We start from the raw sequence: 16,531 nt of genomic DNA on the forward strand, positions 1-16,531 counted from the left end.
TCAAAACAAATTGGTTGATTGTATTTATCCTTTCAAAACCGACTGTAAATTTTAGAACACTTAAATTCTTATGAAAAATAGGTTTTAGATTTCATATGGCATATTGTAAACATGAGTCTTTATTTAGGCTAGAAGAAGCCATATACATTCACACAAGCCAGACACCAGATCCTCATAAAAGGAAACATAAAAGATTAAATGGTTTTACACACGGTCACTCCACATACAAGATCCGAGAATTTCACTCCCTTGTACTGTTTTTGAGCCATTCTAGATACTCAACGCTGCCGCCGCCAATTGGTAAGGCAATTACTTCTGGTACACTGAGAAAAAGAAAGGGTAAAAAAGTAAGATAAAGAAAAGAATCTAGCCATTGCTGTTTTATTGTATTCCTAGTTTATTTGTTCAAAAATAAAATGGTGCTCTTTTCTTACCTTTAAAAGGGGTTCAACAAAAAATAAAAAAGTTATGCAATTGTAAAAAGATAATAATGTCCCGAAGTCAAAAGGAGGACGCCCTTAATTTTTTTTCTTTTGAAGACAATCCTATGACTTCATCTACGTAGTAGCTGCAGTTTCGAACTTTCAAACTCAACGTCTGAATAACATTTTAGTTGAAAAAAATAAAGAGGAGGCATCGTGCTTACTCATATTCATGATTTGCCTTGACATGTTCTGTGAGTGCTGGCAGAAGGGATTGCCTTGTTTTGATTATCAGCAGTTCCTCAGGATCTCTGTTGACCTGCCCATAAATTGGTTAAAGAAGCAGCGACATAGCCTATTTACTTCGTTCTTTCTTGTATAAAATGAATATAAACATAGCTTTAACCGAAGGCCATCAGAAATACCTAGACTGGCAGCCTAAGCAAAAACTCTATTAAGTTACAAAGGATTTTTTTCAAAGAAAAATTAGATTCTCAAATATTTCTCAATTTGCCAGGAAACCTGAAGCCTTAATGGTTTACTTGCATTATTCGAAGAAAAAAAGAAAGAAGAAACTTATCCAAAAGAAAGTTCATACCTTTCCCTCCCATTCATACACTGATTCCACACCTGCATTCACAATACATTCATGCTTCACAACAATTATATTTTAGTAACCATTGTTTGTTCAAATGATTACAAAATCAGAAACAAAGAACCTGTCAGTCTTTGACTGAACCAGATTGCTATGATATCATGGCAATTTACATTTACGCAACAAGATATATTTTCAATGGATGAAACATTTGTTATGGTATCAATGGCGCAAAATAAAGAACTATATAGATTCCAACCTGGTACTATGTTCACACATGCTGCAAGTTTCTCTTTGACTATGCTATCAGCCAGCTTCCTACCTGCACGTACATTGTGAACAGGGATTTAAATTGCGTTTTCGGTCGCGTCGCGTTTGTCGCGGTCGCAGACATAACGGACGCTATTGCGGTCACTGCGGGTATCGCGGTCGTGAATTTTACATTACTTATTGTATTGCGGGTATAGCGGGTTTCGGCAGTAATGGTTTCGGACGGTGCCGTTACCGCTATATAACGGCCGCTATTTCAGTAACGGACCGCTATTTAAATCCCTGATTGTGAATGACTTAGAAAATATGCATTGGCTATAAATTCCCAAAAGCTAAGATAGTGAAATATGGTTTCTTTCACCAAACCCAGATTTCTATGACTCTTTCCAGCACCCAAAAAGTTAAAAAAACAAACAAACCTGCGTCCCTGTTTGGAACAGTAACATAAACGACGATGCTTGGAACATTGTTGCTACTCGCTTCCATTTTTACAGCGGGGACGGTCTTATCAGGCGCACGGATCCTGAACTTGGATCTAAACAAGAATCCCAAAAGGATATTAGAGGCTAAATTGAAAGAAAATTAGCATATATATATATAGTTAAATTATTTAGCGGGAGTGATGCTAACGAATAACTGCTACCTTAAGAGACGAACAAAGGGTAGAGACTGGACGCAACCCGTTTTGAGATAAGAGGAAGAGGAAGAGGAAGAGGAAGAAGAGAGAGTGGAAAACGAAGCGACCAGATGGAAACGGCGTCGTGTTGCGTTGGATGAAACAAGCAACGATGCTCTACAACAGAGAGTGGAAGCCATTGTTTGGTTTGGGTGTAGCGTTTTTATATTAGGTGGCAGAAGGTTCTGGCATTCCTTACTGGAAAATTAAGAGTTCACTCCATTCGATTCGATTCACTCTACTTGACTCCCAACACAATTTTAGAATATTTTTTAGTTGAGATTCTCTGTTTTTGCCACGTGTATTATCCACCATTTTATTCAGTAAGTTTTGTCGACCCATTATCGAAAGGGCCTATGGGATTTTTGCCCCTATTACTTTTGTTACTTAGCCCCCCTTTGATATTAAAAGATGGGTTCAAAGCTGAAAATATCATCATTGGAATCAGTTTGGTTTTCGAAAAAAATAATAATTATAGAGTTTTAATTTTTTTAAAATCGAAGATAATAAAACCGGACAATATCGGATTTCATTGATTCAGATTCATTAATTTTTTAAAAAAATTAAGAATAATTTTATTTACTTTTCAAGTTATTTCATTGTTTCATAAAAAAAATAAAAATTTGGTTGAATAATACTTATTTTCACCTAATTTGATATCATTGCACTCTCGGGATTTAAAATTTAAAATAATTTTTATTAAATTTAGTTTTTATTCGTTAAAATAATATCTAAGATTTAGTTAGGCTTGAATTTCCAAAAGGAAACAAAAAAGTTGGCAAAGACTCAACTCCAATAAGATCAAGCCCACCATACTAATTTAGTAATCTGAGGATTTAAATCCAAAATGTTTTTGCTCTCGGCCCATTACATCCAATCCTTTAGGCATTGGATATTGAAATTTCATTTTTTTATTATAAATTGCTTTCTTACTTAAGTTTTTCAATGCAGGATTTAATAAATGTATTACGAATTGGAAGAAGTGAAAGTGAATTTTTTTCTCACATATTTAATTATTATTGAGATAGTTTTACTTGAATATTACTTCTAATTTAAACAGTAAAACAAATAAAAAAACTATTATAAAATTATGATAAACAACAAAAATAAATTAACAAATCAGAACAAATCAGGTATAAATTTTGTGGATAAGACAGTAACTCTTATTGGTGAGACCATAAATGTCATATGATGTTATACAATGCTAGCTCAAAATGGGTATAATCTGAATGTTAATGACTGAGTGAACAAGTGGACAAGTGGGGGAATTTTTTTATTTTTTTATTTTTAAAGGGAGGTGGTGGCGTAAAATAGTAGAGACAGAGGAGATACGGCGGGTGTTGTGATGGCGGAACACGGCGTAGGTGGCGGTGTTGCCCATGTCCTACAAATAGATCACCAATCCAATGAAATAATTCTAACAACTCTTGTTTTTATTTATTCGTGTCGTGTTTGGGGTATTGGGATGAGTTAGCTAAGGTCATATTTTAAGGCAAGGGGTGAATCTCAAGAACTTGAGTTTGAGTTTAAATATGAAAGTATATATTTAATCAAGGTTTTGGGTAATGGGGGTGCAGCTACATTCCTGAATCTGGATCACTTAAATGATTCCTCGATTTGCACTTCTTACTGTCTCATTCTTAACAAATAATATATTAGTTTTTATGCAGTTTACATATTTTAAATACATCGATTTAAACAGCTTCACCACATGAATAATGCCATTACACAACATAACCCCACTTCAACCCTCTCATCTAAGTTTCTACCTACTTGTTTGTATTACTTATGGTAAAATTTTATAATTTGCTAGCCCTAATTTCTATCCAATTTTTATATTTCCAGCTTTTGACTTCACGCACAATTTACTTTTATTTAAAATTTGTGTTTTCAATTTTCTATTCAGTTAGAATCGTTAGAGATTTGAGTATATTTAAACATGTTTTTCATCTAATTTAAGAATTGCGAAAGAATTGGTATATAAAGAAGAAAAAAAATCACCCTAAATTTTAAAGATATTTTATTTGAAAAATTAAGAAATTATGATGAAAATAATTTTAAAAAAGTCATATAAAATGAATAAATTATAATAAAAACATAAAATAATAAATTTTAGTATATTGAAACGAAATGAAATTGACCTTAAGTCATATAAATGAGGAAAACAAAAAAACTGCCACAAGAGTAACAAAATAAGAAGAAGAAGAAGAAGAATTTTATAAGTGTGAGTTAAAAAAAATGGGTGGTGGGCAATGAGGCATGACATGACACTCTGTTAAGCTCGGATCTCAAACACTACCATCACATTAACACTTTGCTTTGCTTTTGTTTAGTTTAAGTTTAAATTTTAGATCAAAATGGACGTGGGTGGGAATATAGTCTTTGAGATTAGTACAAACATAACTGACAACAACATCACCCCCCATATGCCTATGGGAGGGTTCTGTTCTTTATTTTATTTTGACTCCCAAATTTTCATTTTTAAGTCCAAAAGGGGGTAAAACATTAAAAGTAAAATTTGGGTGAAATTTTGTAATAAAAGGGGGGGGATTTTATGAAAGAAAGATATAAAAAGGTTGGAAAAAGTTGAAAGACTATTGGGGAAGGAAAAGAGGGTTTGAAATTTGTGATAATAAAGTCTCTTTAATTTACTTATATTCTAAGCATGCCTTTGATGAATGCCTTGAGAAGTTACAGAAGCATCCAAGGTTAAATCGTACTTCAGTCCAATTTTTATCTTCTTATGTTAATATAATCATGAAGATTGAATTCAAAGATTTCTTCTACATTTTCTATCCTTCATAATTCATCATTTTTGTTTTTATTTATTTATTTAAATTTATTATCCTTTTATCTAGTGTTCAATATCCAAAAATCTTATATACTAATAGTTAATTTCAATGAAATCAGATTTTCGATAGACTCGCATCAACAATATTGGTGGATAAACCAAAGTTATCATAATACAAAAAGAGGATGGATAAAAAAGATGATGGAGAGACGACTCACCTAGAAGGTCGAAGAACCACTAGTGGTGTTTTAGGACCAAAAGGCGCTATTAGTTTATAGAGAGCTACCAAAAATGAGGACAATTATAGGTGTGCTAGTTATTTTATCTCCTCTATTGATTTAAAAATATATATATTCAAAGGAAAATGCCTGTGTATCTCTTGACCAGTAGATTATTATTAAGGCCATATAATATAAATCTTCTCATTAGATCATCAACTTGACTTGGTGTAATGAAATCACGATTTATGTGGATGATAAGTGAATGGGCAAACTAATAATTCAAAAACAATTATATTGTCATTTAAAATTATTTTTTTCATTTTTTTAATCGAATTTTAAAATTGGTAGAATAATAATTGATAGGCAAATGGAAGTCGTAATTGTAATGTGATTAACATGGGATTGGGATTGTGAGATTAAAGGAGCAATAAGAAAAATTCCTAGTCGAGGGGTATCGAATCTGGCTGTGTGGGATTTAAGAACATCTAAGAAGAAAAACAAAATAAAGAAAGGACCAACTGTCGTGGGATGTTCTTTTACTTGATCTCTACAGTCTTCATTTGACTGTAAATATTATTAGTCGACCAGACATTGTTTTGTTTTAAAAACACACCATTACCGATGAAGTAAAATGATGGGATTTTTACCCTCAGACAATGTCTCTCCTTCAATGATTTTAATCCCATTTTCAAAGTCTAGTTTCACTGTTTAATGTTCCTAATTAAAAAAAAAAAGGAAGAAAAGGATTTAACCACTCACTTGCTGAAAAATAATAATAATAAAAGCTCTACTTGCAGAATCCAAAACAAAGCGAAAGGAAAAGCAAAAATCCATACCTTTTTGTACAAAAATGGTTTTTTAGGGGCTGATTTTGATAAGATTTCAAAGGCTTTTTTTTTTCTTCTTCTTCTACTTGCATGTGTTAATTGCTGTTCCCCTGAGTTTCTGTTTGGGAAGAAAGAAAATTTTTGAATTAGTGATTGGGGTTAGCATTTTTTTTCCTTTGTACTTCAACTGAGAAAATTAATTTTATACAGAGTAAAAATAGCAATTGTATGAATAAGGATTAAAACAGGTAAGAATGCAGATGGATAATTTAAGGAACATTTTCATTAAAAACTCCATTTGATTTCACCATAAATACTTCACCAACTGGAATCATTGGAATTTGAAATCATAAGTTCTAACTAATGCTTAAAAAGAAACGTTGGACACACACAGGAAGTTAACTGTCCAAAATTAAAAAGAAAAAAGGAAAATATTATGATAAACCTAGGTTGATAACCATTTTAAAGGTATCAGAACAATTATAATTTAGATAGATAATTTAAATGTGGTCAAAAGTTTTATAAAATAATTTGATGGCAGTGCTTAGGAGAGTCTAACGGATTATGAGAGTTGAAGGTCAGTAGTAGATAAGATATATTTTCAGAGAATATAATCTAATCGCCGACTGTTTAGATTTTAGGTTCTTTCAACAAAATAAAGTTAACCGTACGATTCACTCAATTTAATTTGATATAATTTTCTATTCTATTTATAAAAAAAAAAGTATAAATTAATTTTTGAATATAAATGTAATTTACATTGACGTTTAACTAAATTTTCTCATGTAGTGGTACAGAATATACCTGAATACGATATCTTGAATTGGTACTTAACCTTATCACGGAGCTTAAATTGTTGATAATTCATTCCTCTTTGTGAAACTAGGTTTAGTGCAAAATACATTTATCCATCAAATTTGAAGAAAAAAAATCCCATAAAATCCTATTAAAATTTATTTACAAAGTAAAATTTAAATAAAAAATTCCTATTTAATTCATTCATTCATTTCTTTTCAATTACGAAATATAAGAAAGATCTAATTACACGTTAATCTAGTATAAAAATAAATATGTTTAATTTTTTTCATAAATAAAATTATATTTGATTAATTATAAAACAGGGAAATATTAAAATATAAAAGAGAAAAAATCTATCTCAAATTTAATATATAATTAATTAAAATATAAAAATAAATAAGAGAAAACAGAAGGAAATACTTTAATTTAATGATAAGGTTAAAGTTCCGACAACTTGATCTCAAAATCAAGTTTAACGTTTATATTAAAATTTGAAATTATAAATTAAATTCAGAAAAATATAACAAATTAAATGTTGATTATTTTTAATTAAAAAATTATGGGAATGAAAGTTGTATTGGTAAATAATTGGGAAACTGTACTTGTTTTCCTGGTGATGATTGCCAATCTTCAACCCTTTTGTTGCTACTTATGGCTTACGGCTGCTCCTTTCTCTCTAACCAGTTTTCATTGCGGATTCACTCATTTCATTTAAGAATACCATTTTTACACATAATTTTCTTATCCCTTTAAATAATTAAAATTACATAATTATGGCATCGCTAATTTTATTTTTAAAAATTGCCACAAATTATGTCATCTAACATAAAAACAATCGAATTAATTAATTCCACCATAATTTTTATTTAAATTTCAAAACGTTCTAATTACATCTCAATTTATCAATGTTAAATTAATTAAATCCTTTGATTATTAAAACTATTAATTTAGTCGTTAAATAACATGTTTAATCCCATGTAATTAACTTTAAAATTAAAAAATAAATAAATAAAACGTTCCATGTAACTTTTAAAGGTACGGACTAAGAATAAAGTTAGACAAAAATAAATAAACGGTGAAGCTTCTGTAAAAGTTTTGAAAAGTTCTTTTTTTAAACATTCATTTTTACGGTACTCATTTTTCTTAAAAGTTTTATTTTAAATTATGTTATGTAAAACCCTGATGTTCATTTAACAATTAAATTATGGCTTTTAGTAACAACATGACCTAATTGATATAATCTTGATAGTTGGAGGATGTGATTAGAATGATTTGAAGTTTAGTGACCAATTTTTAATAAGATCATAGTTTGGGAATGTTTAGTGGAATTAACTCTTATTTATTTGTTTATTTATAAAGCAGTGTTTTTAAAACTACCCACCAATTTCTAATTCAATCAATCGGTCTAATTTTAATTAAATAAATTATTAAAAAATTATAAAAAATAGAAAATCAATTCGACCGCCACTTCAACCCTTTATTAACCTGATTCAACTAGTTTGATTCCACCAACCATATTACAATTTAATGATTGAATTCGATATAAAGGATAACAGAAAACTTGAACACACAGTCCTTTGCCACTCAACTAGTGGCTTAATCAAGATCAACTAGTCCCTTGCAACTCAACTACAAGTGGTTATGTAGGTGTTGATTGATAAGCTAAAAAATTAAGTGCTAAACTTTTAGCACTTAATTTATAAGTGTTGGATTTATATGAAACTTTTATTTGGTAAATTAATATAAATTAAGCACAAAATATAATTATATTATTTAATAAATAGATGATTTTTACAAATGATACAATATTTTTATATAATTTTAATAGCTTGGAATAAAAGTTAAATATGATAACATTTGAAATACTTGATTTAAAAATAAAAAACAGATATATAATTGTAAATATATTTTAAAAATTAAAAATCAAGTTAACAACTTCAAAGTTTTTTAATTAATTATTTTATTCTAACATTTTTTAATTATTATTAATAAAAAATAATATAATTATCAAACACATTTAAAATATTAAACATTAAATATGAAAAAGGCTCATTTCACTCAAAAATAATTCAATGATTTATCAAGCACAACTTTATTAATTTTGAGAATGTATTATTAAATAAACGATTTTCTTTGACATTAAAACTCAATATATCAAATTAAGCTAACCCCATTAAGATGCAATAAATCGAACTCAACTTTCTGAAAATGTACAACTAAAACAATGGTTTTATTTAATACCAAATTTCAATAAATAAAAAACTAAACTAACCTTCTAAAAACATATTACCGAATAAACGATTTTATTTAATATCAAAACTCAATAAATCAAATTAATTTAATCTTCTCAAAACGTATAACTTGAATAAATGGTTTTACTTAATATCGAAACTCAATGAATTGAACTAAAATAGCCTTTTCAAAAACACATAATTGAATAAACAGTTCTACTTAATATCAAAATTCAATAAATTGAACTAAATTAACGTTTTAAAAAACACATAATTGAACAAGTGGTTTTACTTTGTATAATAGAATAAATGGTTTCACTTAATATCAAAACTCAATAAATAGAACTAAATTAACATTTTAGAAAATGCATAATTGAACAAACGTTTTTATTTAATATCAAAACTCAATAAATCGAACTAAATTAAGCTTCTGAAAATAAACAGTTTCGCTTAAAATCAAAACTTAATAAATTGAACTAAAATAACCTTTTTAAAAACATATAATTAAATAAACTATTTTACTTGATAATTAATCCAACTAAACTAATCAAATTTATTCAATTACAATCAAATTTTAGTGCAACTAATACTAAACCCTAGCTACTGAGTTAAGTTAATCATTAAAATGTAATAATTAATTCGAATATCACAAAATATATACAATAATAAACTTGAATATTTGTAGACTGAAAGGGAAATAAAAAAAAAAACCCTTTCAAATTGATTGCAAAAAAGGAATGGATATTCAACCAAACTTTCCTACTAATCAACACCACGGAACATTATGAAACCAAAACCGATTTAATCGAAACAAAGTGATTTTTCATTAATTATGGTAATATCGTTTCAAAAAGATATATAAAAGTGAAATTTTCAAAAAAAATAATATAAAAATTAATTATAAAATTGAAAATTTTTTTAAACAAGTTTCATTATTGGCTAATTATGGTAAATAAACACACCAAATGAAGTGATAAATCATAATTTTCTACCATTTGTTACCAAAATAACAAAATATTACCTTTTTTTTCAACGCACTAAATTCTAAAAATCTATTAAGAAGCAGAATCCAAAAGCAATCACGATTCAATAAAAATTCGTAGAAAAGTAAAAAAAATAAAAATAAAAATTCTACGTATATAAAAGAAAGTCCAAAGACTCAAAAACAACATAAATAATTAGTAAATTAGCAAGCAGTATATACATATATATATATTCTCTTCTTTCCCTCCGATTCTCACTCTCTTTCCCTATCAGAGTCACACACGCACTCTCTCTCTTGCTTTTACCCTAAAAAGGGCATTGATTTACTTCTTAAGAGACCCTCTTCTTCAGCAGTCTTTTTCAGAGACTGCTGCAAAACTTCACTCTCTATTTGTATACTTGTTTTTTTTTTCCATTTCTTACAAAACCCATTTCTATTCTTTGATTAAAGGAACACTTTTTTTTATTTAAATTAAAGTAGAAAATCCATTTATTGTTTAGAAGGTACGATAAAAGAGAGTTTAATTTAGTTTAGATTTTTTTCTTTGAATTTGTTGAGAGGTTTTTTATTGTCTGCAATGGCACCCAGTTTCGATTGTATGGTTTCGAGTCTTCTATGTGCAGAAGACGACACCAGCATTTTCGGTGATAACGATTGTTACTTTGGCGGGAGTGGTGAGGTGGGAGGGTTTGGGCCGACATGGGATCATAGTTTTTATCGAAACTCGAATCAAAACCGAGTCTTTAATGGCGTCGGTGAAGATGGGTTACCGTTGCAGAGCGAGGAATGTGTGGTTTTGATGGTTGAGAAAGAACATCAGCATTTGCCCAATGCCGGTTACTTGAAGAGGTTACAAGGTGGCGATTTAGACCCGGCGACTAGGAATGAAGCTGTTGATTTTATTCGGAAGGTGGGCTTTTAATTTTATCCTTTTTAATTCAGAATTGACTCTGATTAGATTAATTATAAGGTCTCACATTTATGAGTTTTTTTTTTATGAAGTGGGTGCATTTATTTCACTAAATAGGACTTATTTTTGCCATTATCAGAGGATCGTTTCGAAGTGAAAATCTTGGTTTTTTCCCCCCTTAGATTTGCAAAGCTTTTTCTCTGTATTATTCTGAGTAAAACCCTTTCTTTGATTGATACTGTTTATGTGAAATAAACTTGGTTTTGGTTTTCTCTTTGTTTTGGTATCTTCTTATTTTGTATAGGTGGATTGTTTTTCCTTTTTGTAATTGGGTCCTATGCTGATTGTTTAATTGTATTTGTCTTTCATTTCTTTCTCGTCGGCTTCAAATTATTTCTGCTTTATTGAACATTCCATTTCTCTTTATTGGTCCTTGTTTGTAGGGTATAAGTTGCAATGCTTCCCTTTCCTGTTTGGATTCAATTATTTTGCCTTTTGGCCTTCATCATTTCATTCCTTTCCTTTTTCTTTTGAGTTTTGTTTAAATGTTTGATTCTTTTTAATCGTCAATGTTTAACAGGTTCATGCTCATTTCAATTTTGGACCTTTGTGTGAGTATTTATCAATAAACTACTTGGACAGGTTCCTCTCTGCCTACGAATTACCAGTAAGTTTAAAAAAAAAAACCAATCAAACATGAGAATATTAAACATTTTGGACCTACCCTTTTCACTAAACTCCGTTCTTTGGATAATGCAGAAGGGCAAAGCTTGGATGATGCAATTACTAGCGGTTGCATGTTTATCTCTTGCAGCCAAAATGGAGGAGACTGAAGTTCCGTTGGTTTTAGATTTGCAGGTTAGAAATCTAGCAATAGTTTTTATTTTATTTTTTAGGTGTTGTAGAAGATGATTTGATCTAATAGTTTTTTGTTCATGAATAACAGGTTTGTGAATCTAAATTTGTGTTTGAGGCTAGAACCATACAAAGAATGGAGCTTTTAGTGTTGAGTACCTTGAGTTGGAGAATGCAAGCAATCACCCCATTCTCCTTCGTAGACTATTTCCTTTACAAGCTCAATGATGATAAAACCCCACTAAGGAGTTCAATATTGGGATCAATCCAACTCATCTCAAGCACAATAAAAGGTCCCCCCCTTTCTCTCTTGTGTTATTCGAAGTTGCAGAAACACAGAAAGACAACTGTAGTATTTTCTTGTAATAATTTTGAGAGGGATCTAATGGTTGGTGGGGAATTAAATGTAGGGATTGACTTCTTGGAATTCAAGCCATCTGAGATTGCAGCAGCAGTGGCCATATATGTTGCTGTAGAAACCACAACAGTGGACACTGAGAAAGCTATGTCTGTTCTCACTCAACATGTAAAAAAGGTAAATGAGCCCTGGTGGTCCATACATGATCGATTTAACTTTGATTACTTGCTAATATAGTTTGAATTATGATCGATTTAACTTTGGTTACTTGCTAATATGGTTTGATTTTAATTTGCAGGAAAGAGTGATGAAGTGTGTGGAAGTGATAAATGATATGTCATTGGTTGGTGGGTCTATTAAGGTAGGCAGCAATGCAACTGTCCCATCTTTGCCACAGAGCCCAATTGGGGTGCTGGATGCCGCTTGCTTCAGCTATAAAAGTGATGACACCACGGTTGGTTCATTTGCAAACTCTTCGTCACAGACACATACTAGTCCCAGTCGCAGTACCAAAAGGAGAAAGCTAAACAGACCCTGTGAAGTGGAGCTGTAAAACCATGAAACAAACACACACACAAGAAAAAAAAAAGCTACTATGCTCGTTCCTACATGTTTTGTTACTGTTGCATACCATAGCTTTGGGTGTGTTAAAATGGTGAATAAGTTGTGTCATGGAGTGAGTATGGAAGGGATTTTGTATGAATTGCTGCCATTTCATGCTCTTGGCATGGACAGAGGGATAACTTGATGATGGTGTCACCAGCTGTTAAATATTAGACTTCTTAACAGCTAGTACTGGCAATGGAGAGAGAGGTGGGAGAGAAAAAAAAAAGAACAGTATTTTTCTGCTTTGTGAGATACAATTTGTAGTTTTGGTGTTTTTTGGGAGAGAAAAAAATAGTAATATGAAAATGAAATACATTTCCAAATTTCGATTTTGTTTATATTGCTATGATTTTAATTATTATTATATAATGTTATTACCAAATATAAAGTGCGTAACTCTAAGTAATGGGCTTGAATGGGCTAAAAGAAATAGTAAGATAGATAAATGAAGGTATTTGTATGGATTATTATTTTCTGACAATAACTGGTCACATGGAACATTCAATATTAAATTTATTTCCGTTCAGAACTATAATTTTATTATTTTTTCCATTTATTTAATATGTGTTTAGAAATATTTAATTCATCAAAGATTCCAAATTAATATTCACGTTTTTCTCCAAAACCACAGTGGCAATAGAATAATCAGGTTTGGGAACATACAACATAAGATATGGGTGTAACTAAAGGATTCATATTTTACTATTTGCAAATCGAAAATATAATGATTGTAAAACCCAATGTTTTTTTAGATATAAACATGTTTTTTTATAATATTTTTATCAATAATTTTCTCAAAATTTTAAATTGAAAATCGATACAGAAATTAACTGCAGATTTAATTATCAAGTTTAAATATTATAATTATTGTATTTATTTTCTAGATTTATCAAAATATAAAAAGATATAAATATCTATTGATTGTTTTTTAAAAAGAATAATTGATAATAAAATTTAGCCTAATAAATTTAATTTTCATTATGACCAAAATTTTTAAAAAATAAGAATCAAATTAACAGCAGAATCACTTAAATCGATCTTTTAAGCCCAAAGATATGACCTAAACCCATTAAACAGCCTTTGACCCTAAAAAAAAAACAAAAAAGTGACGACGAGTGGAGTTATGATTGACTGCTGTTTGTTTTACAATAATTAAAGATTGTTTCTCTATGTTGTGCAATAAGACGAAATTTTATGAACTACTGAGGTTGCTGTTCCCTGTTTATCTGCAGCTGCTAATAAATAAAGCTGTTTTTGTTGTTATCCTCACTCTTTTGGCACATCAGACGTTGGAAACCTATTCAGTCGATATACTTGTGGCCATCGGTTTCAATGGCATTGGGACCAATCAAGCGACAATGATGGTGGCTCCGCCGCTCTGCTCCGTGCAAACAGGCCCGATAATAATAAAGAGGGTTGAGTGAGATGGATTCTTAGGCTTTTAGTCTTCTTAAATATTAGGCCCATTTATCGATGTTTGTCTCCTCTGACTCTCACATGTCCACCTTTTACTATGTCTTTTGAGGCCACCACTAACCGTCGGTTAATTGTGAAAAAGAAAAGAGACCGCATTTAGCCGAATTTGGATACTCATTCATTAATAATCAATGAGCAATACAACAACACCTAACGTACCAAAACGAGGTGACTAGAGGAGTTTCAAGGTATCACAAGCTTCGTAATTTGCAAAGCAATCGAAGAGCTCAGCCATGCCATGCCACAACCACAGATTTTTTCACAAAAAAGTACCTCACGAATTAAGGAGATAGTGTGAACGCTAATAGACAATGAATTACTACCTCTGTCTCTCTCCTTGCTTTGACTGTTGTCCGGTTTGCCCAAACTTGGTATGCTGGTGGTGGTACTTGGAGTACTTGATAATGCCGTCATGTTGACTTTGACTCCCACCTTAATGGACAATGGCCCATCCAACTTAACCATGTCCACTACCCAAAAGCTTTACAACTTTTCTAACTCCTTTCTCCTCATCCCTCTCTGCGTTTTCTTTATTTCTCACACATCCAATGAAATTTAAGTCCATGAATATTTTATATTGAAATTTAACCGATTAATAATTATTTATTATCAGGTAACAAAACCTTGACTTAATGGTAATATTATGATCATACAACTTTGATATTATATATTTAAATTTTACACTGTTTGGATGAATGAGTTTTTTTTTTTTTAAGATTTATTATAAATGGTTAATTAGTTGTTAAGATATCCAATTCAATTCGATGCTTTTTAATGATTGATATTATTGATAATTAGTTAACCGACAATATCACTAATTCAATTTTAAAACGTTTGGAAATTATACCTCTCTTATAATAAATATGGTGTGAAGCTTTGTTTTATTTTATTTATAGGTTAACCAAAACTATTAGTGAAATTTGGTAGTGAGTTGTCACTTATTTACACCAATTATGTCTACGAATGGTATGAAGTTTTGCAATATTTCTCTCACACATAGAAATATATATATATAACATATTATAGAAAGACATAACTAGAGGTAAAATTGTCTAATAAAATAACACAATATTATGAAAATATATCCCATGCAAAGATACGTCCATCGGATGCTTATATAAATGACTTGTCTATTACTTGTAATGTTGAGATTTTTATCTTTACGACATATTAAAATTTTAAAGAAAGTGGTCTACACGTCTCAAAATTATAATATTTTACTAATTTCATTTTTATCTTTTCAAATTTCATCACCTAATATTTGATATGTAAGTATGAGGTAGGGTTTACAGCAACATTTAAAATAGTTATGGAGGGGGCAAAAGGCAAATATAGAAATCACCAGAAAAACGAAAAAGTCAAAAAGAAGAAAAAAACTAGCAGTTAAAACACACGCCACAAAGAGCACGCCACTGGCGGCTACATCTCCGCATTAGTCGCTTTAGATGTTCTCTATTTTATTAAAATACTCAATTTTCAATTTGCCTTACAACTTTTAGATAATTTCAAGTTTTATTTTATATAAATTAAGTGTAGCTTCTGTTTTTCTTTTCTTAAGTTGTATTTAGATTTTGATTATGAATCTAATCATATTTTCTAATATTATTTCTAATTATAGTTTCTTGAATTATATCAATTATTATAGTAACTGTATTTCTAATCTCTTTAAAATATATTTCAAGTTTAAAACCACATGATTGCACCAATGTTAAATGATTTTCTGAAAAAAAATTATTTATTAAATTAACTAGTGTGTTAAAACTCATTTCTTCGTATTAGATTCAATCCTTAATTCTTACTTGTTTTAAGCAACATTTTTTAATTATTTTATTTAAAATTTTATATTAAAATATTAAAATATCATTATAATAATATATATTATCTGTTAAAATATTATTATTTTTAATTGAGATTTTATTTGATTACACTAATTGAATTAGAAACATTATAATAAATTGATAACGACACACTCACCTCATCATGTTGGTGATAATAATTATAAAATAAAATTTTTAAAAACTTAACATAAAAATAAGGGTAAATTACACCACCAGTCACCTAACTTTGGGGTAGCTGACAAAATAGTCACCTAAGTTTCATTTCAGTCACTCAACTTTCGAAAAGCTACAAAATAATCCTTTTTGCCGTCTTCCGTCACAGATGTCACGGCAAAATGACATGGCAATTAACGGCGTCGTTGGTGTCAAAAAACCGTCCAAATGGCCGGTTACTCTCGCTTAGCAGCCCTACTAGCACTATTTTAGGGTTAGAGAAAAAGGAAAAGAAGAAGAATAATAAGAGGAGGAGAAGAAGAAGAAGAAGAAGAAGAAGAAGGAGAAGAAGAAGAAGAAGAGAAAAATGGAGATGCCTGAAGTGATTCTGGTGTGCTATTGTGGAAACCCAACCAAGTTAAACACATCTTGGTCCAATGACAACCTAGGTAGGAAGTTTTTTGGGTGTAACAAATTTGGCTTTAGATTTCGAAAATCATGTCAGTTTTTAAGCTAGTT

General features: G+C 30.0%; 2 protein-coding genes across 3 annotated transcripts; one reads left to right on the top strand and one right to left on the bottom strand.

The window, feature by feature from the left end:
• Window positions 1-65: 65 nt before the first annotated feature.
• LOC107957809 (protein CutA, chloroplastic) lies at window positions 66-5,969 on the bottom strand. 2 transcript variants are annotated; one of them, XM_016893383.2, is made up of 6 exons: window positions 5,812-5,969; window positions 1,707-1,822; window positions 1,277-1,339; window positions 1,021-1,052; window positions 647-741; window positions 66-323 (listed from the first exon to the last, which is right to left on the bottom strand). In XM_016893383.2, exons 1-6 carry the CDS (start codon window positions 5,892-5,894, stop codon window positions 242-244), a joined length of 471 nt encoding a protein of 156 aa, XP_016748872.1. In that variant the 5' UTR covers window positions 5,895-5,969; the 3' UTR covers window positions 66-241. The 2 variants fall into 2 exon arrangements, with proteins under 2 accessions (XP_016748872.1, XP_016748871.1); XM_016893382.2 differs by lacking the exon at window positions 5,812-5,969 and adding an exon at window positions 1,931-2,246.
• Window positions 5,970-10,049: 4,080 nt separating this feature from the next.
• LOC107957807 (cyclin-D3-1) lies at window positions 10,050-12,883 on the top strand. The gene is made up of 6 exons (XM_041113970.1): window positions 10,050-10,726; window positions 11,307-11,393; window positions 11,486-11,584; window positions 11,673-11,874; window positions 11,992-12,116; window positions 12,238-12,883. The coding sequence occupies exons 1-6, from the start codon at window positions 10,394-10,396 to the stop codon at window positions 12,490-12,492; spliced, it is 1,101 nt and encodes a 366-aa protein (XP_040969904.1). The 5' UTR covers window positions 10,050-10,393; the 3' UTR covers window positions 12,493-12,883.
• Window positions 12,884-16,531: the final 3,648 nt, after the last annotated feature.

The sequence above is a fragment of the Gossypium hirsutum genome, chromosome A05 (genome assembly GCF_007990345.1).
Source record: "Gossypium hirsutum isolate 1008001.06 chromosome A05, Gossypium_hirsutum_v2.1, whole genome shotgun sequence".
Lineage (NCBI taxonomy): Eukaryota > Viridiplantae > Streptophyta > Magnoliopsida > Malvales > Malvaceae > Gossypium > Gossypium hirsutum.

Bases quoted from the DNA above. Each gene is read 5' to 3' on its own strand.
- LOC107957809 (XM_016893382.2), bottom strand. From the start codon at position 2,103: ATGGCTTCCACTCTCTGTTGTAGAGCATCGTTGCTTGTTTCATCCAAC. The intron at 1,340-1,706 runs GTTTGTTTGTTT...ATGTACGTGCAG, and splicing joins TGTTCCAAACAGGGACGCAG to GTAGGAAGCTGGCTGATAGC. The intron at 324-646 runs GTAAGCACGATG...TCTTTTTCTCAG, and splicing joins AAGGCAAATCATGAATATGA to TGTACCAGAAGTAATTGCCT.
- LOC107957807 (XM_041113970.1), top strand. From the start codon at position 10,394: ATGGCACCCAGTTTCGATTGTATGGTTTCGAGTCTTCTATGTGCAGAA. The intron at 11,585-11,672 runs GTTAGAAATCTA...CATGAATAACAG, and splicing joins CGTTGGTTTTAGATTTGCAG to GTTTGTGAATCTAAATTTGT. The intron at 12,117-12,237 runs GTAAATGAGCCC...TTTAATTTGCAG, and splicing joins TCACTCAACATGTAAAAAAG to GAAAGAGTGATGAAGTGTGT.